This window comes from Osmerus mordax, chromosome 25, assembly GCF_038355195.1.
Source record: "Osmerus mordax isolate fOsmMor3 chromosome 25, fOsmMor3.pri, whole genome shotgun sequence".
In the NCBI taxonomy this organism is placed as follows: Eukaryota; Metazoa; Chordata; class Actinopteri; order Osmeriformes; family Osmeridae; genus Osmerus; species Osmerus mordax.
This window is the reverse complement of record NC_090074.1, coordinates 3,033,554-3,052,694: the sequence shown is the minus strand read 5'-3', so window position 1 is coordinate 3,052,694 and position 19,141 is coordinate 3,033,554. Positions and strand designations below refer to the sequence as shown.

Here is a 19,141-nt window from a genome sequence, read left to right as displayed (position 1 = left end):
GGGACGCATGCTTATGTTCTTCTCCAAAGAGCATCCATATACACACCCTTACACACACACACACACACGCTCACCCCCAGGAATCCCACTCTCAAGGTCTTACACACACCATGATCGGCCCCAAAGACGTGCCTCGCACACGGCTTAGGAAAGACCCGGAGGAGACTGTCCTCCGGCTGACGCCGTCACAGCAGTGGTCCCCTCATCCTCTTACCTCATCCATTATGCTCTCTCACGCGCTCAGACAATGATATAGAAAAATATAGAAACCAAACATTGTTTGTTCAAATATTGTTTCTGGGGATTCACATGATTAAGATCAGATGGGAGGAGGATGTTGCGGGAAGTGCGCCCACACACACACACACACACACACACACACGGACAACTGCCACCGCAGGGAAATGGCTCGCTTTTTCCTTCCCAGTAAGGTGGAAGTTATTCCGATACTTCAGAAAGGGATTATTCCCGCTCGTCCCTGTGGCCCTGGAAGCGTCCAGAAAAGAAAAATGGATGTAATTCTCTTTTTCTCTCCGCTATAAAGTGCTTTAAAGAGTGTGAATATATCTCTGTCATCGCCTCGCTCGTTCCGTTTCCTCTCCCTCTCGTTCCTGTTACCTCTCTCTCTCTCTCTCTCTCTCTCTCTCTCTCTCTGTCTCTCTCTCGCTCTCCTTCCCTGCTCGACTCTTTCTTGCACCGTTTGTCTTCCTTTATCTCTACCTCACTTCATCTCTCTTTGTCTCTCTTATCACTCTCTCTCTGTAACTTGGTGTCTTTCTCTCTTGTGCTTTGTATACTTTTATTTCCCCCCCCGCTCTCCTTCTCATTCTGTCTCTTTATTGCTCTCCTTCTTTCTCTTTATCTCTCTTTGCCCTTCTTGTTATCACTTTCCCTTCATCTCGTTGACTTTTTGTTCACTTTTTTATCTTTACTCTCCACCCCCACACCCCCACCCCCCTCACCCCCACCTCCCCCCAGGTATTGGAACCCAGGATGGCAGTGCCGAGAAGGACCAGGACTTCCGGGGTAAGTCCCAGCGCCAGGTCCAGTTTAACCCAGGTCAGACCCGGGCCACCTGGCGGGTCAAGATTCTGCCGGACGGCAAGTATGAAGAGTCAGAGACCTTCCAGATCCTTCTGTCAGAGCCCGTCATGGCGGCGCTGGAGTTCCCCTCGTCTGCCAACGTGGAAATACTAGATCCTGGTGATGGTGGGTACTGGACACATTCCACTACAGACAACACACACTCTACACACACACACACTGTACAGACAACACACACTCTCAACACACCCACTACCCAAACTTTTTCCCTCGCTAGAATGGAGTCTACCCAACTTTGCGTCTCCAAATTAATTAGTTTTCCTTCAGTCAGCAGTGAGAAACTGTGATCTGCTGCAGTCGCTGTTCTTTGTGTGTTTGTTTTTGTTTCTTAGACTCCCTGGTGGAACCTTCCATAATTATAGATATGGAAGAATAATGGTTTCAATCAGAGGCACACAGCGCTGGTCTCTACAGTCGGTCTCTCTTTCTCTCAGTCCTCCTGACGTTCTTTCTTTCGCTCAATCATTTCATCCGTCTCTGCTCATCTCTCTCGTCCTCTCTCCCTTTTCTCTCTCTTCCTTCCCTCTCGTTCTCTCTGTAACTTGGTGTCTCTCTCTCTCTCTTTCCACCTCTCTCTTTCTCTCTCTTCATTCCCTCTCTCCTCTCCTCTCCTGTCCTCCTCTCTTCCCCTGTGGCTTCATTAGGGTGTGTGTGTGGAGGGCAGGGCCCGGTTTGTTGGCTGGAGTTCTCAGGGGAGAGTCTAATGTGACAGAGAGACTCGGCTCGTTCTTCTAATGGGCCATAGAGGCTTTAGCATCACGCTGCGCTACTTTCTCTAATGATCAAAACTAGCTAGTGTGTGTGTGTGTGTGTGTGTGTGTGCGCGAGAACGTGCTTGTGTGTATACTTGCCTCCCTGTGTGTGTGTATGTGCATACCTACTGCACCTGTCTGCCTTGCTTGTCAGCCGACATTCGTGTGTGTGTGTCTGTGTGTGTGTCTCTGTGTGTGTGTGTGCATTAGCCTGTAGCTGCTCTCGTCCCCCTGATAGACAGAACCAGACCACGGTTATTCCCTCTCCTCTCCTTAATTGTGACGACGACGCATGTGCTGCCCCGCGTTAGCCTCCCGCTAACTCCCTCTAATGAGAACGATTGGGGCTGTCTGGCTACGCATTAGCCTGCCTCGGCCTCTCTCCACGGACCGCTGCCTTTATTCCACAGCAGTTCTGAACCCTTTCATTACGTGGAGACTTTGTAAGACGGGCCAGACTAGCTCCTTCTCATGTTAAGGATGTACTGAGAAGCACAGTGCGCCTGTAACTATGATGAAGGAGGACTTGTTTTCTGTCAAGCTTTGCTAGCCTGCAGCTAGCCTCCCTTGTGAGTGAGCCTGCTGATGGCATCGTAGTATAGCGGTTTTCCTTGTTATTTTGAGGAAATGTGCAAGGTTCTGGCCCTCAAGTTTTGGTTGAAGTTTTGGGCTGAAAACTTTTTTTTTCCCAGCCATCAAGGCTTCAGCTTTCTCTAATGGTATCTGCTAGCTTTAGGGTCGTAAGTACACCTATTATTGCTAAAGTTGGATGGTGGATAGTGGTTCTGAGTGTTCTGAGCCCAGGCCAGCTGCTTATTGAGCCATGGAGCACTGCAGGCAGCCGATGACAGCCCATAATAACCACTCGCTCGTGGATCTCTCAAGCTGGAATCAATACTTCGCTTCAAAGTGTTTCAACACCAAAATGCATGAGTATTTCTACATTACATTACATTTTACATTTAGTCATTTAGCAGACGCTCTTATCCAGAGCGACTTACAGTAAGTACAGGGACATTCCCCCGAGGCAAGTAGGGTGAAGTGCCTTGCCCAAGGACACAAAGTCAGTTGGCATGACCGGGAATCGAACTGGCAACCTTCGGATTACTAGCCCGATTCCCTCACCGCTCAGCCACCTGACTCCCTATATTTCTCTGGCGAGTCTCTCCGTGTCGGGTGAACCCAACCTGTCAGTGTGCGCGTCGCGAGCGGACGGCAGACCTCTGCTCGACAGCGGTCGAGGAGAGACACGGACAGGGAGGAGGGGAGAAGGGGGCCGAGGGGGCGAGCCGAGAGAGGGAGAGGGGGGAGGATTAGCGGGTAGAAAACCTGTCGGCGGACAGGTCGATGGGACGGGAATCGAGTCTGGACGGATGAGAAAAGGGAGAAGCGAAGGAGGAGGATGGAGAGAGAGTTGGGAGGAGGACATGTATCGCGCACACCCCCCCCTCCACACCATGACCCCCCGCCCCCCCTGGATGACGTCCCCTGCTGTGCGTCCCCGAGGACCCCCTGCGGGGAAGAAGATTGTAGCTAGTGAAGGTATGGAGCGAGGGAGCTGAGGGAGAAGAATATGCGGGGGGGGGGGGGGGTGGTGGCGGGGTTAAGAACGGACAAGTGAACACGAGTCGACTTCCCGGAGAGAACGGTAAATTGTCTCTCGCTGATGACCTCATAGGCGTTGCGGCGGGGCGTTCCGCGGCCCCCCTTGCTGTTCGCCTGGAGGACCTTCTAATTACCTTTTCGCTTCGCTCCCGGCTCTTCGCGCTCTCAGCCTTTCGCTCTGCCTTCGGCGGCTCAGGCGCACAATCTTGTTGACGCTTGTCTCTCATACCCTGTCTTTTCTATCTCTATCTCTTTCTCTATTACACTCACACACACAGTCTCTCCCTAACACACACACACACATACTGGATCTGGGACAGGCTTGATACCACTGTATTCTGCCAGTGTTTTTTAATGGTTCCTGAGCGACTGTTGGGAAGAATCTGGTACATTTGTTTCCTTGTTTCGCCTCAAACAGACACCAGTTCTCTCAGATTTTTTGCCCTTGATAGATGGCGCTTTCACTGGCTCCGACTCTCTGCTTCAATCACTGCCTGCTCTGATACTGAGAGAGGGAGAGAGGGGAGAGAAGGAGAGGGGGAGAGAGAGAGAGTGTGATGACTCTTTCTCTGACCTTTTAATATTTTCCAAAAATGTAGGAGTAAAACTCCTACTCCCTCTTAGAGACGAGCTGGGATGGAGGCTTGCATCTGTAATTGCCTACTCGCGCACACACACACACTCGCGCACACATGCACGCACACACACACGCGCGCACACACACACATATGAGACACACAAACAGACACACCTACCTCTCATTTAGTTGTTGCACATTGTTGTATTCTTAGATTGATTAGTTCTTAGAAATAGTTAAACTTTTGTACTTTTACTTAATTTAATATTCGTATATTGTTTTGCACCTCCCTGCCACAGTAAATTCCGTGTTTGTATAACATACATGGCGAATAAACCAAATTCTGATTCTGATTTTGATTTAACAGCAGTACAAGGATATTTCTACATTGGTTGATTTGTGTTTCAGGTACTCCAGTGTTTACTGTGTCCCTCTAATTGAACATTACTCCTCCTGTCCTCCTTCTCTCTGCTCCTGTCTTTTTTGCACTTATCTTCCTACTCTCCTCCACTTCACTTCTTTCCTCCCCTATTGTCTAACTACCTCTCCACCCCTCCCTTCCCCTCCCTAATCCTTCCCTTTCTGCTATCCACCTCCTCTCCTAACATCCTCCCATCCCGACTCCTACCCTCCTCTGCTCTCTCACCCTTCTAATCTTCCTCTCCTAACCCCTCTCCTCCTCCTCTCTCCTCCCTCCCTTCTCCCCTCCTCCCCTCCAGAGTCGACGGTGTTCTTCCCCCAGCAGGTCATCTCCGTGGAGGAGGACGTGGGGGAGAAGATGATCCCCGTCCACAGGAGTGGAGACACCAGCCAGGAGCTGATGGTGGTCTGCTACACCCAGCAAGGTGCCCCCTGCCTCCCCACCTCTCTCCTCGACCACACCTCCCTCGCCACACCTTCCCCGCTCTCTCACCTCTCTCCTCGACCACACCTCCCTCGCCACACCTTCCCCGCTCTCTCACCTCTCTCCTCGAACCACACCTCCCTCGCCACACCTTCCCCGCTCTCTCACCTCTCTCCTAGCCAGCATACATTTGCCTTCACCTATGCACGGTGGTTTCAAACAAAAGTGTCTGTCAAATGAAGTTATTACAAGTAAATAAAGTTTTATCTCAGTGACACTTCAACAGTATTCTAAGGCGTGGGTCCTGTTCACAAAACTACATTTCCCACCTTTACCTCTGTTCTCCCCTTCTCCTATAGGCTCAGCCACAGGGACCATCCCCACCACCGTCCTATCGTACTCGGACTACATCTCTCGCCCCGAGGAGCACGGCAGCATCCTGCGCTTCGACAAGGGCGAGACGGAGAAGGCATGCCGCGTGGTCGTCATCGACGACTCGCTGTACGAGGAAGAGGAGAGCTTCAACGTCACGCTCTCCCTGCCCATCGGAGGGCGGCTGGGAGCTCGCCACCCCAGCGCCCGGGTCAACATCCTGCCAGACCTGGACGATGGTAAGACCGCGGGACTGTGGGACAGACAGACAGGCGGGCAGACAGACAGGCGGGCAGACAGACAGGCGGGCAGACAGACAGGTAGACAGGTAGACAGACAGGCAGGCAGGCAGACACAAAGACAGACAGGCAGACACACAGACAGACATACAGACAGACATACACACAGACAGACAGACACAAAGAGAGACAGACAGACAGGCAGACCTGTTTCCTATTCTGTGTGGATCATCTGATTGCCAGCTTGCTCCAAGGCCTCGAGATAAAGGCTTTGTGGCCTTTGATTGTTAGTACACGAGAGCACACTCTTCAAAACTGTAAGCAGTACAAGACTCCAATAATAAGGCACTTAATTAATAATGTGTTTATTATAATATATATATATATATATGTGTGTGTGTGTGTATATATGTATATCTTCTTAATGCACCCATGTACCGACATTAAAAGCCAGCGAGGAATCTCACAGTGGCCTTTATTGGGAGGAAATTAATTACTTTGGAGTTCAAAGGGTTTGTTGTTGAAACTGTGTGAGTGTGTGTATGTGAGTGTGTGTGAGTGTGTGTGAGTGTGTGTGAGTGTGTGTGAGTGTGTGTGAGTGTGTGTGTGAGTGTGTGGAGAGGGAGGGAGACAGTTCTGTCTCGCGGTCCCGGAAAACGCACGCACACATACACACACCAACGCCTAAAGACGCTCGTTTACGAGGCCTTGTCGACGCAGGCAAGCTGTCACAACGATCTGGCTTTCATGTTGCCTCACAGCTCAGCACTCGTTGATTTACTCGATCGACTGCACAAATAAATCCGCTCCTCTGAGACAACAATACCTTATTAAATGTCAACCTGCTCGTTTGCTGGTTCTTATGAAAGCGTGTCTCGCCATCACCTGCTCGTGGTTGAAGCGTCCGAAAAGCGAAGGTAGCGGTAAACAAACTGATGATAAGGATCACGCTGAGCGTGGGAAAACATTTGAGACACCGGAGACCCATCTTTGATGAGACTTTTTTCATAAACCTGTCAAGCGTTTGATAGATGTGATCCCTGTGTATGATAAATCACTAGCATCTAGATGAATTGCAGGTAAGGCAGGGTGTGTGTTCTGGTATCCAGTAAATGTGAAGGCATGCATTGTGGATGTCGAGCTATATATTGATGCGGAAAGAGTGTGTGTGATGATCCTAGGTGTGATGAATCCACCTAGGATCATGGGTAAACTGTCCTCGCCGACAGACCAAGGTTCAAAGACGGGAGAAAAACCTGACTCACGCGGCGCTAGTTGGAACGACGTGTCATTTTTAGCTCCCTCGCTGATTTAATCCCGTCTGACAGAAAACTAATACCTGCTCGGTGGCAACAATAAACGCAGTGCCTCCTCGGCCTCATTCGCTCAGCTAAGCCAGACTCTGACGAGCACAACCCAAACATGCTAATACATTAAGAAAGAGCTCAAGCGTTTTAGCGTCAAACTGCTTTTCCATCCTTCTCTGGAAATGTGAATTAGCCGACAGACACTACAGGCTCTTTCCGTCTCGGCTTATATTTCTGTGTTGTTTTCAGTGTGTGTGTGTGTGTGTGTGTGTGTGTGTGTGTGTTTGTTCAAAAGTAGAAGGTAAGCTAAACATCTGTGATAGCTCTGTTCTAAGAACATTGCCTGAGGCTACAGACTAAAAGTGGTCAGAGCTTCTCTCTCTCTCTCTCTCTCTCTCTCTCTCTGCCACCCTACCTCTCTCTCTGCCACCCTCTCTCTATCTCCCTCTCTCTCTCTCTTTCGTGTCTCTCTCCATCCTCCTCTGTTTATCTCAACACTCTCTTCATCTTTACCCACACAGGAGCATACGCACTCTCGACCCAAGTCTTAATATAAACCGTGCATGCTCCCCAAACTCAGTTCAAAACTCGAAGCCACATGCTCAGCTTTGTTTACGGGATATTTCGAAGTGCTTTCTGTCCATCTAAGTCCTAAAGTAGGACGGGAGAGGTGGGTGGTGGTCGACCGGGGTCATTTCCGCTGCAGGGAGTTGGGAGGGGGTGGATGGGGTGGGTGGGTGTTGAGTGATTAAGGGTCTGGGACTGTTTGATTTCACCTGCTGTCTCCGATCAGGGGTCGCTGACACGCTCTCGCAGGGTGGGCTTGTTATGGCCAGCTGGGAATGGGCATCTGTCTCCACCCCCGGGCGGATGAACACCAACCAAGTCACACGTCCATCTTTAATTGACCCCCCCACACACACACAAACACAAACACACACCCCGTTGTGTTTTCCCCCATGCCGCTCCTACGCGTGGCAGAACCTCATCCCTGGGGGGGGGGGGGGGGGAGGAAGTGCTGCTCATCCATCCATCATCCCCCGCTCTCACCTCCCCTCCTCCCCCCCGGGCTCTCTGTCGGGGCACGCAGGGCATGTTTATGGGGATGTTGACACAGACACGGATCACGGCCTACATCGTGCTGCTGTCTCTCTCTCTGTCTCTCTGTCTGTCTCTCTCTCTCTCTCTCTCTCTCTCTCTGTCTCTCTGTCTGTCTCTCTCTCTCTCTCTCTCTCTCTCTCTCTCTCTGTCTCTCTCTCTCTCTCTCATCTCTCTCTCTCTGTCTCTGTCTCTCTCTCTCTCTCTGTCTCTCTGTCTCTCTCTCTCTCTCTCTCTCTCTCTCTCTCTCTCTGTCTCTCTGTCTGTCTCTCTCTCTCTCTCTCTCTCTCTCTCTGTCTCTCTCTCTCTCTCTCTGTCTCTCTCTCTCTCTGTCTCTCTCTCTCTCTCTCTCCTCTCTGTCTCTCTCTGTCTCTCTCTCTCTCTCTCTCTCTCTCTCTCTCTCTCTCTCTCTCTCTCGGAGGCGCCCCACCTGTCAGCCTCCCCTCTGGTGAACCTGTCGAGTTGTGCGGGGGACGTCGGCGCTCTCTCTCCCTCCACCCCCTCCCCCCTCACCTCGCTGCCGGGGCCTGTCTGGATGTAAAGGAACGTGTTCGGAAGACGGAAGAGAGGGGGGGGGGGGGGGGGAGGGAGGATAATAGTCAAAAGGGGAAGGCGGCGGGGGAGGCCTTTTTTTCGGGGGAGGAGGGGGGGGGGTGAGTTTGTTTCTTCCACTTGCAGACATAATGACTGTTTTAGTATCGGCCTTTATGCCTGTGGCTGTTTCTCAAGATTGGTGTGTGTGTGTGGAGGAGGGGGGGGGGGGTGGGGGTCCTGGCTGGCTGCGTTTCTATGACACTTTCCAGCACTGAAAAAGGCACCATTAGTCTGACAAGTTCAAAGTCAGTCTGTGAGCACACTTCTTTCATGCAAGCAATTTTCTTTTTGAAATAAAACATCAATGCCGATACCACATATATCAGATTCTAAATTACTTTGACTATGAAATCATTCCTCTCAAGTCTCATTTATTGACTTACCTTAAAAACCCTGAACGTGAAAGTGAGATCTGTGAAGTAAGTAAAAACGATGATCAAAATCACTCTATTTCTGGATCAGGACCAGTGAAGCAGACTTGAAGAGGCTGTAGGCAGTGACAATGATGAGGCTTAAAGTTTATTCTTGTCTGCTATGCTGGTAGAGAGATGTTCTATGAAGTTGTCAAAGAGACATATGAATGACAGCATGTTTGCCTCTACAAACAATGTGCTAGTTCCAGCAAGCTTTGAGGAACAGAGGGGGTCCTCACTGTGTCTTTGGATTTCTCTCTCTCTCTCTCCTCTCTCTCTTCTCTCTCTCTCCTCTCTCCTCTCTCCTCTCTCTCTCTCTCTCTCCTCTCTCTGTGTCTTTGGATCTCTCTCTCTCTCTCTCTCTCTCTCTCTCTCTCTCTCTGTGTCTTTGGATCTCTCTCTCTCTCTCTCTCTGTGTCTTTGGATCTCTCTTTCTCTCTCTCTCCTCTCTCTCTGTTACTCACTCTCTCTCACATACACACACATCACTCACGCGCTAATTTGCGAAACCCAAACAGGATCCTGTTTTTGAGTTTCCGTGGTGACCCCTGGGGGGTGGAGTCAGAGGCCACGCAAGGTCGAAAGCTCCCGACCCCCCTGCAGGTTGAACTCTTGGCTAATAGCCCAGGGCTCTTTGAAGCCCACTGATCTCCTCTTGCAAAATGAACCATATCAGATCATGAGGGCTCGCTGACAGGTTACCCCACACACACACACACACTTTCACACACACACACGTACACACCTTGTTTCTGTAGAGATTAAACTGGAGGTGCACTAATATTGATGACATGTAGAATAAAGTTGTTGGTTTTTTTTCAGTCCCTGCCATGCCGTTAATGAGGTGTAAGAAATCCCTTCCGACTCTGCTTTAGTCTGTCGTACCTCATTATCTTCAACTTTAAGTGATATCATTCTAACTGGACGCCTCCTTAATGACTGAAATCAGTGCAGGCGCCGGAGTCACTTAAGATAATGACTCCACTTCTCTCCTCTCCCTTCCTCTCCTTTCCTTTCTCCCCTCCCTTCCTCTCCTCCTCTCCCCTCCCTTCCTCCCTTCCACTCCTCCTCTCTTCCTCTTCTCTCCTCTCCTCTCACTTCCTCTCCTCCCCTCCCTCCCCTCTCCTCTCCACTCCTCTCTTCTCCTCCCTCTCCCCTCCCCTCTCCCTCCTCTCCTCTCCTCTCTCCCCTCCTCCCTCTCCCCTCCCCTCATCTCCTCTCTCCCTTCCTCCCCTCCTCTCCCAGCTCCGGTCTTCTACTTCGGCGAGGCGGAGTACCGCGTGGACGAGAGTGACGGCCAGGTGGAGGTGAGGGTGTGGAGGACGGGGACCGACCTCTCCAAGCCCGCCTCCGTCACCGTGCGCTCCCGCAAGACGGAGCCCGTCTCCGCAGAGGGTAGGATCACGCCTCGCCGGCTGGCCGGAGGGTTACCGTGGGGTTGTGTGTGTGTGTGGGGCTTACCCTGTGTGGGTTAGGTTCAGGGAATTTAGGCAACGTTATGTAAACATGCTGTTCTGATTCCCATCCTTCTCTCTCTCTCTGTCTCTCTCGGTTTCTCTCTTGGTCTCTCTCTCTCTTGGTCTCTTTCTCTTTTGGTCTCTCTCTCTCTCGGTCTCTCTCTCTCTTGGTCTCTTTCTCTCTTGGTCTCTCTTTCTCTTGGTCTCTCTCCCTCGGTCTCTCTCCCTTGCTCTCTCTCTCGGTCTCCAGCTGGTCTTGACTACGTGGGGATCAGCGCTAACCTGGACTTTGCCCCGGGCGTCAGCATGCAGACCTTCAAGGTCACCATCTTGGACGACCTGGGCAAGCCACAGCTGGAGGGCAGCGAGGCGTTCGAGCTGGTCCTCCGCATGCCCATGAACGGCATCCTGGGAGAGCCCGGGAAGGCCACGGTCTTCATCAACGACTCCGTGTCCGACTGTGAGTGTGGCTGTGGGTCGCTAGCCTTCGCTGGCGTCGGTCTAGAGCAAAGGGGGTCTCCAACCCTGTTCCTGGAGAGCTAATCTAGCACACCTGATTCGAATTATTGGCTGGTTGATCAGGTAACTAGTGTTGAGTCAGGTCAAAGGAGTGTGGTTGGAACAGGCAGGTAGCTCTCCAGGAACAAGGTTGCAAACCCCCCCCTACCCCCCCCCCCCAAACATCCTCCTGCCTTCTGATTGGTCCGTTCCCCCTCCGTGCCAGTGCCCAAGGTGCAGTTCGGCGAGGCGCTCTACACCGGCGAGGAGAGCGACGGGCGCATCGTAGCGTCCGTCCGCCGTAGCGGCGACGTGGCCCAGCAGTCGACCGTGCGCTGCTACACCCGCCAGGGCTCCGCCGAGGTCGCCCGCGACTTCATCGAACGCCCCAACACCGACGCCTCGCTCATCACCTTCCTACCCGGTAACACACACACACACACACACAACCCAACACACACACTCACAACACGGGCCGCAGACGACCCCGTCCGGCTTCGGACGGCCCCGTCATGGCGTGCGTTGGTGCGTGTTTCCCCAGGGGAGGTGGAGCAGCGGTGCGTGGTGTCGCTGGTGGACGACTCCCTCTACGAGGAGGAGGAGGAGCTGAGGCTGGTGCTGGGGGCCCCCCGGGGCCCGACGCCGTACGGGGCGTCCGTCGGGGGCCTGAACGAGACCCTCGTCAAGATCAAGGACACGGCGGACAGTAAGTGGGGGAGGGGGGGGGGGGGGGGGTAGCAGGGTTTGGAGAGTCGACGTGGAGGATCTCCCTGTAGGTGTCTCTTACGAATCGAGTTTTTGGGGTTTCCTCTCTCCTCCATCGCCGACCCTCTCTCTCCCCCCTTCCCTCAGAGTCCATCATCCGCTTCGCCGAGATCAAGTTCAGCGTGAGCGAGCCCGGGCAGGCAGGCGGCGTGTCGGTGGTCCGCGTGCCCGTGCTGCGCCTGGGGGACACGTCCAAGGTGTCGCTGGTCAGGGTCCACACCAAGGACGGCTCGGCCACCTCGGGGGAAGACTACCACCCCATATCCCAGGGTAGGTCTCGCCCCCCACTCCCGGAGATACACACCTCAGAGAGGTGGCTGAGCGCTTAGGGAATCGGGCTGGTAATCTGAAGGTTGCCGGTCCGATTCCCGGCCGTGCGAAATGACGTTGTGTCCTTTGGGCAAGGCACTTCACCCTGCTTGCCTCGGGGGGGGGGGGGAATGTCCCTGTACTTACTGTAAGTCGCTCTGGATAAGAGCGTCTGCTAAATGACACCTGGAGACACACTGGGAGAGACAGGATGGATGTGCCTCATTGTTGCTCAGCGGTGATGTGTGTCAGTACTATGTACTGTGTGTGTGTGTGTGTGTGTGTGTAGATGTGGAGTTCAAGCAGGGGGACCAGGAGCACGTGGTGGAGGTGGAGGTGCTCTTCGACGGCGTCCGGGAGATGAGGGAGGCCTTCACCGTCCACCTGAAGCCGGACGAGCACATGGTGGCGGAGACGCAGGCGGCCAAGGCCATCGTGTACATCGAGGAGGCCGACAGCGTGGCCGACGTCACCTTCCCGTCCCCACCCCGCGTGGCGTCGCTGCTGCGCTACGACGACGCGGGGCGCTCCGCCGACGGCCTCCACCCCCCCGCCGGGTACCCCGTCATCTGTGTCACCGTGAGTGGGGGGGGGGGGGGTGTGGGGGTGTAGGGGGGTGTGTGAGGGGGCGGGGGGGGGGGGGGTAAGGGGGGTGAAGGTGTGTGTGATGGGGTGAGGGGGGGTAAGGGGGGTGAAGGTGTGTGTGTGGGGGGGGGGGGTGAAGGTGTGTGTGGGGGAAGGTGTTCGAGGGTGTAGATGGAAAGAGAAGTGTTCCACTGGGCCGAACCAGATTAGATTGAAAGAGTGAAATGTAAAAGAATGGAATAGGATAGAACAGAGTGGACTTGAACAGAATAGAGTAGAACAGAAATGAACAGAAGAGGGGGAAAAAACGAATAGATGGGAACAGACCAAAATACAACTGAAAGTTTCCTTGCCTTGCAACACAAAACCTTCAATCACATCAACGTCACCTCCATAGATTTTTATCAGGATCACGGTAACCATGGATACTTCCGACAATGGTGGATTACGAAGGCGCCAACTGTTTCTAGTGGTGGGCAGCTTGAAGTCCTGTTTGCTCTGTGGGAGGTTCTGTAACAAACTGCTCGCCTCCTCACCTCACCTCAGTCATTGCTTGCCAGAGAACAAAATCTAAAATGTAGAAACACTTTAGTCTAAAAACAGTTTCTTTGGTTTGTCAGCCAGGGAAATTGTAAATATAATGTAAAAACCAGAAATAGGGTTGTTTAAGTGCTGAATGTTCCAGAGATCCACAACGCTTGTCGGATCTGAATGTTCCAGTTTCCACACAATGCCTGGTACAGCAAAAGACCCAAGTGTTCCACGAGGCCCGAACAAGCAGAACGTTCTCATGTTCCGCAAGACCAGGGAGAGCAGAACGTTGTAATGTTCCACAAGGCGTGAAAGAGTCGAATCTTCTCGCGTTCCGCAAGGTCTGGACGAACCGAGGTATTCTTCCACGCAAATCAGACCCTTCAGGACTCTTTGTGCTGGACCACCCTGATGTGTGTGTGTGTGTGTGTGTGTGTTCATTCAGGCCCCGGGCCCCAGATTAACAGGTGAACAGGTTTGAGTGTCACCTCTCTCATGCCTCCCTTCCTCTACTAAAGAGATCTCATCCCTGACTGGGGGAGACAGGTAAATGGATTTCCCTGATGTGTTAAGTCCTTGGTTTCTCAGTTGAATGGTTTTGAGCCCCATCCGTGTGTGTGTGTGTGTGTCCACTGTGTGTGTGTGTTTCCGCTGAGAGCCCTAGTGCCAGACGAGATGAGGAAGTCTTGTCAGAGTTTAGGTGCTGAGTGCAGCGGCAGGCAGAGAGGACAGAAGTGTTTGCCAAGATATCGACAGCAACGCTTCGGTGCCTTTCCCACCGCTCGGTGTACGCGCGAGCGCGCGCCATTAGAAATTCACCCTTCATCTCTGTGCCTGACCCAAGCCGGCGCTGTTTCCTTTTGCAAATTGTGTTTATCGTTCTCCTCGCCGTTCTCTCTCTCCCTTCCCTCCTTTCGTTCTCTCTCTCTTTTTTTTCCTTTCTTCTCAACCCTTTTTTTTCTCCCCTTCTCTCTCCCTCTCCCCTCCACCCTCTTTCTTCCATATCCCACACTCTCTCTGCCCTCCCTCCATCTCTCACCCTCTCGAAAACATTAACACCCATCCCCCCCCCCCCCCACCAGGCCTGTAACTCCAAGTATCCTGACTACTCCAAGACGGGCTCCATCTGCGCGAGCGAGCACATCAACGACACGCTGACGCGCTACCGCTGGCTCGTCAGCGCCCCCGCCGGCCCCGACGGCGTCACCAGCCCCATGAGAGAGGTGGACTTCGACACCTTCTTCTCCTCCTCCAAGATGATCACCCTGGACTCGGTGTACTTCCAGGCGGGCTCCCGGGTCCAGTGCGCCGCCCGGGCCGTCAACGCCGACGGGAACGAGGGCCTGGAGCTCAGCAGCCCCATAGCCACCGTTAGCCTGGAGGAAGGTGAGCTCAGGCAGGGATTAGCAGGTTTGGGTGCGTTTGATTCGATTGACCACCGCAGTTGAACTGCGGGGTCGAGCTCGAAAATGTTTGGTTTTGAGGCAAATCCAACCTATAGTATGTCGACACGCTTTTGTGTAGTTGATCTCTACGTGACCCGGGTCTAGTTAGACGCCCCAACGTCAAACAACGAGACACTAAGCCGTCACAATCCAGTTCTCAGCAGAGTCTCGTGTCGAATCAAACACCCCCTAAGCCCCTGTCCCCTGGGCCCCCTGCAGGGATGTGCCAACCTCGGAAGGCGGGCACGGTCGGAGCCGAGCCCTTCTCTGCCAAGCTGCGCTACACGGGCGCTGACGACTCCCCGCACTCCAACCTCATCAAGCTCACCGTCACCATGCCACACATTGACGGTAAGACTCGCTAGAAAACCGAGCCTAGCTTAGCTCCCAGAAACACTAATCGTCATGTCGTGTTTATCTAGTAGGCTTACTTACGGAAGCTACACGCTGTATTTGTATTTAGGGCTTCTTTCCAAAATGCGAAATATCCCTACGACTAGCTTCACTCTTGGAACCGGTTTGCTGTAGGACAATACTGAGTTGTGTTTTATTCCTAAATCCATGAATCCATTTTGGACTATAAGGATATACAGACCTTGTTCGCCTTGTCAGCTGTCCAACCATCTACTAGAAGATGACAGGTGTCTGAGGGCCTGGTGTCCAAAATCTATAACATTTTCCGTGCCTTGAAATAGAATGATTCACATAGAATGGAGTTGCACTTGCGTAGCTAAAGAGACATTGATTGTGTTTATTCTACCGGGTGCACACATGCAACGGGAAACAGGCATGCCATATATGGCGTGACACGTCTCCTAGGAAACCCTTGAGCTCAGCAACTACTCAGCATTCTGTACTTAGGACATACTTAGTCTTTAATCAGCTTCCTTCTGCCTGACTGGTCTTTCTCTCTCCGTCTCTCTCTCCCCCCCACACACTCCCCCGGATGTCTCTCGCCCCCCGCTTTCTGGTCCCCACCCCCCACACCTGCCCCACCCCCTCTTTCTTTCTCTCTCTCTTTCTCACTCTCTTTCCTTCCCTGTCATCTGCACTTTCCCTCACTTGATCGCCACAGTCCCTCCACTCTCTCCTCCGCCTTCTCCTGTTCCCTTATTCTTTCTCTCTCCTTCACTCTCTCTTCCACCAACCCCCCCCCCCCAATTTCTATCACCCCCCTTTGTTTACTCGCAAGTCTCACTCTCTCTCTTCTCTTAGTCTCACTCTCCTCCATCCTCTCTCTCCACCCTGTCTTCACCCTCTCTCCTTTTTTTTGCCTCCCAACCTCTCCTTCGACCTCTTCCCTTCTCTCTCTCTACCCCCTTCACTCTCTCCTCCATCCACTGCCCCTCCTCATCCTCTCATCACTCGGAATGATCCTAGCGCTGAACAACAGAGGGCCGTAACTCTATCTGTCTATCCTAACCCGCCCCCGTATCCTAGCCCAGACCGCAATTACGGCTTACCTCACCTCAACAGGCTTTGTCTAGGGAAGTACAGAAGTACAAAACAAACACACTGACCCCCCCCCCCCCAGAAACCCGTCTTAAGCTAGCTACGGCTCTAAGAAAAATAATAATAAAAGAAAAGTCAGTCGTGTGTGTGGTCGGCCGACATTCCCCTCCTAACTCCTGTTCCTTTCCCCCGCAGGAATGCTGCCCGTCATCTCCACCCGTCCTCTCTCCAACTTCGACCTGACCCTCAGCCCGGACGGCACGCGCGTGGGCAACCACCGCTGCTCCAACCTCCTGGACTACAACGAGGTCACCACGGGCCACGGCTTCATCACGGCGGCCACGCGCAACCCTGACAGCGTGGGCGACGCCTCGCCCTACCAGCACAGCGCCCCCTTGAGGGGCAACAGCACGCTGCGCTTCTACAGGAACCTGAACCTGGAGGCCTGCCTGTGGGAGTTCACCAGCTACTACGACATGTCCGAGCTGCTCACGGACTGTGGAGGCACCATCGGCACGGACGGACAGGTGAGCGTGTGTGTGTCGGTCTGAGTGTGTGTGTGCGTACCTGAGTGTGTGTGGTGCATTTTGTATTGGTGTTTGTGTGTGTCGGTGAGAGTGCGTACCTGAGTGTGTGTGTGTTGGTGTTTGTGTGTCGGTGTGAGTGCGTACCTGAGTGTGTGTGTGTTGGTGTTTGTGTGTGTCGGTGAGAGTGCGTACCTGAGTGTGTGTGTGTTGGTGTTTGTGTGTCGGTGTGAGTGCGTACCTGAGTGTGTGTGTGTCGGTGTGAGTGCCTGTGTGCGTGTGTGTGACCTCCTTGTGTGTGTGTCTCTGGCAGTGTTTACGTGTGTATTTGTCCTCCTGTGGATATTTGGTTGTTTTACATTACATTACATTTAGTCATTTAGCAGACGCTCTTATCCAGAGCGACTTACAGTAAGTACAGGGACATTCCCCCGAGGCAAGTAGTGTGAAGTGCCTTGCCCAAGGACACGTCATTTGACACGGCTGGGAATCGAACTGGCAACCTTCATATTACTAGCCCGCTTCCCTCACCGCTCAGCCACCTGACAACCCTTTCAGCGTTGCCCTAAACCCGACAGACTTTGTGGAGTCTGGTCTTGTTTGTCCATTCTATGTCACAGTATGACCATGGGTTTACGTGTGTGTGTGTCTCTGAGTTCCTGAATGGCTCGGTGTGCTTGTGTGTGTGTGTGTGTCTCTGTTTGCCCGTGTCTTTGTGTTAGTGTTTGCTCTCTCCTCATCCCAGCATGTCACAGCGATGACACCCACCAGCCCGTAAAAAACAACAGGCTGGCCAGCTGTCAATCACTCAGCAGCTATCAGTCATCACCGCGGCGAGCGTCACCGTGGCGATGATACACATTATCCCCGTCCCTTTTAAAGGTCTGGCGCGGCTGCCAGCTGTGAAGGCGGCTCTCAAGGGCTATAAAACTGGCCGACACAGACCGAATGTTCAGCTTGCGCTAGCCCCAGAAACATCGACGCGCGTTCTTTTCCGAAACATTAGCGTCTTACAGGCTGAGAGCGTTGTGGTGTGCGGCGCGCATTCCGATTTTCGTGAGACGCGCGTCGAAACGTGTCCGCCTCTTCCCCCGGAGAAGTGTCGGTGCGGATACATTTAGTCATTTAGCAGGCGCTCTTATCCAGAGCCACTTACAGTAAGTACAGGGACATTCTCCCCGAGGCAAGCAGGGTGAAGTGCCTTGCCCAAGGACACAACGTCATTTGGCACAGCCAGGAATCGAACTGGCAACCTTCTGATTAATAGCCCGACTCCCTAACCGCTCAGCCATCTGACCCCTGAGATACGAGGTGTTTTTGACGGTGTGGTGCGGACACCCGACCACGCAGCCGTCTGTGTCACGCTGGGATGAGGCTGGAAGGTTTCAAGGCCCCTGGGCACAGCCGGCACAGACCGCCACTGGCCAGAACAGCAGGAGAACATCCGTAGCTGGATGCTGTTGTTATGCTATTGTGTGAAGGCTAGAGTGCCTCCACACACACACACACACACACACACACACACAGCGGGCACTTAGATGAAAGGCAGAGAGAACACAAAACAGCAGCTGGACAGAAGCAGAGGTCTGTCTCTAACCCCCCGATTACCCACAACCAATTGAACACAGACACTGAGGGTGTGTGTGTGTGTGGTTTTCTCTCCCAGTGTGTGTTTTGGGTGTGTTTGTATGTGGGTATATGTGTGTCTGTGTGTGTGGGGGGGGGGGGGGGGGGGGTGAGGGGGATCCTTTTCTTCCCCCCCGTTGAGCTAGCACAGTTAGCGATGACCACAGTCAACCCCCCCCCCTCTTCCTCCTTGTCAAGTCAGGAGTTCATTAAAGCAGATCACTGTCACTAGTTCACCATGGAGATGTCCTCCACACAGACTTTTCTCCATGCAGGAGACACGTGAAGAAAGAGGTTTCATGTACGTCACACATGACAGTACAGTTCCAGCGAATCTGAATTCCAGCTTCGTTTTTTTGGTCACCGAGTGTAAAAGCATTTTCTGGTTGACTTTGAATGACATACTTATTTAAAGATGTTCAGGGATTTACTTGGGTTGCTTTTCTAAAGCTTTATCTTTCTCTGTTTCTGTTTCTCATGTTTAGCCTGTCATGTCACAAGGCTGTCATTCTCTGCGTGATGTACACCACCATCTTAATTTTTTTTACTCATTTACTCATTATAAAAAGTTCATTAAAAAAAGTAAAGAGTTCCTTCAGGCACAATAAACAAAATTGTCCAACACGAACATGGCGTACGAGACGATCTGTGATGTGAAACCCAGGCTAGAGGAGATATTACAGTCACACACTTTAGCTCTGAATAATTTTCTGCTTCCTTAAAAAAAAAAAAAAAAACTATTTTCGTTTTCTCAGTTTTTTTTTTGTTTTTTTTATCCCAAGTTTGATAATTGACTATGCAAATTACCAAATGTTTTATTCAAGTCAGATGGCGCACAGCTGACACAGTTTTGATTTCTAATCAGTTCCTTTCGCAGAGCTGGCCTTCCCTCCTGCCAAACTTTGTCTTGGCCAAACGCCTGAGTCATTCTTGAGAAGAACGCCGTGGTAACGAACCTTAGACAAACAGAGACCCCTAGTGGACATACCTAACCCGGGCTATGACTGAGGGGGGTCATAAAATAAAAGTCAATAAAAGTCATAC

At 52.4% G+C, this 19,141-nt stretch overlaps 1 protein-coding gene across 1 annotated transcript in view; it reads left to right on the top strand.

The window, feature by feature from the left end:
- frem2a (FRAS1 related extracellular matrix 2a) overlaps positions 1–19,141 on the top strand; it is a 56,621-nt gene that overhangs the window by 32,834 nt on the left and 4,646 nt on the right. The window contains exons 4-15 of the mRNA XM_067229057.1: positions 979–1,209; positions 4,758–4,883; positions 5,242–5,493; positions 10,151–10,300; positions 10,613–10,822; positions 11,087–11,284; positions 11,402–11,566; positions 11,713–11,895; positions 12,224–12,513; positions 14,133–14,436; positions 14,715–14,846; positions 16,143–16,474. Coding sequence (XP_067085158.1) covers positions 979–1,209; positions 4,758–4,883; positions 5,242–5,493; positions 10,151–10,300; positions 10,613–10,822; positions 11,087–11,284; positions 11,402–11,566; positions 11,713–11,895; positions 12,224–12,513; positions 14,133–14,436; positions 14,715–14,846; positions 16,143–16,474 — 2,573 coding nt within the window. The remainder of the gene's footprint in view (positions 1–978; positions 1,210–4,757; positions 4,884–5,241; positions 5,494–10,150; positions 10,301–10,612; positions 10,823–11,086; positions 11,285–11,401; positions 11,567–11,712; positions 11,896–12,223; positions 12,514–14,132; positions 14,437–14,714; positions 14,847–16,142; positions 16,475–19,141) is intronic.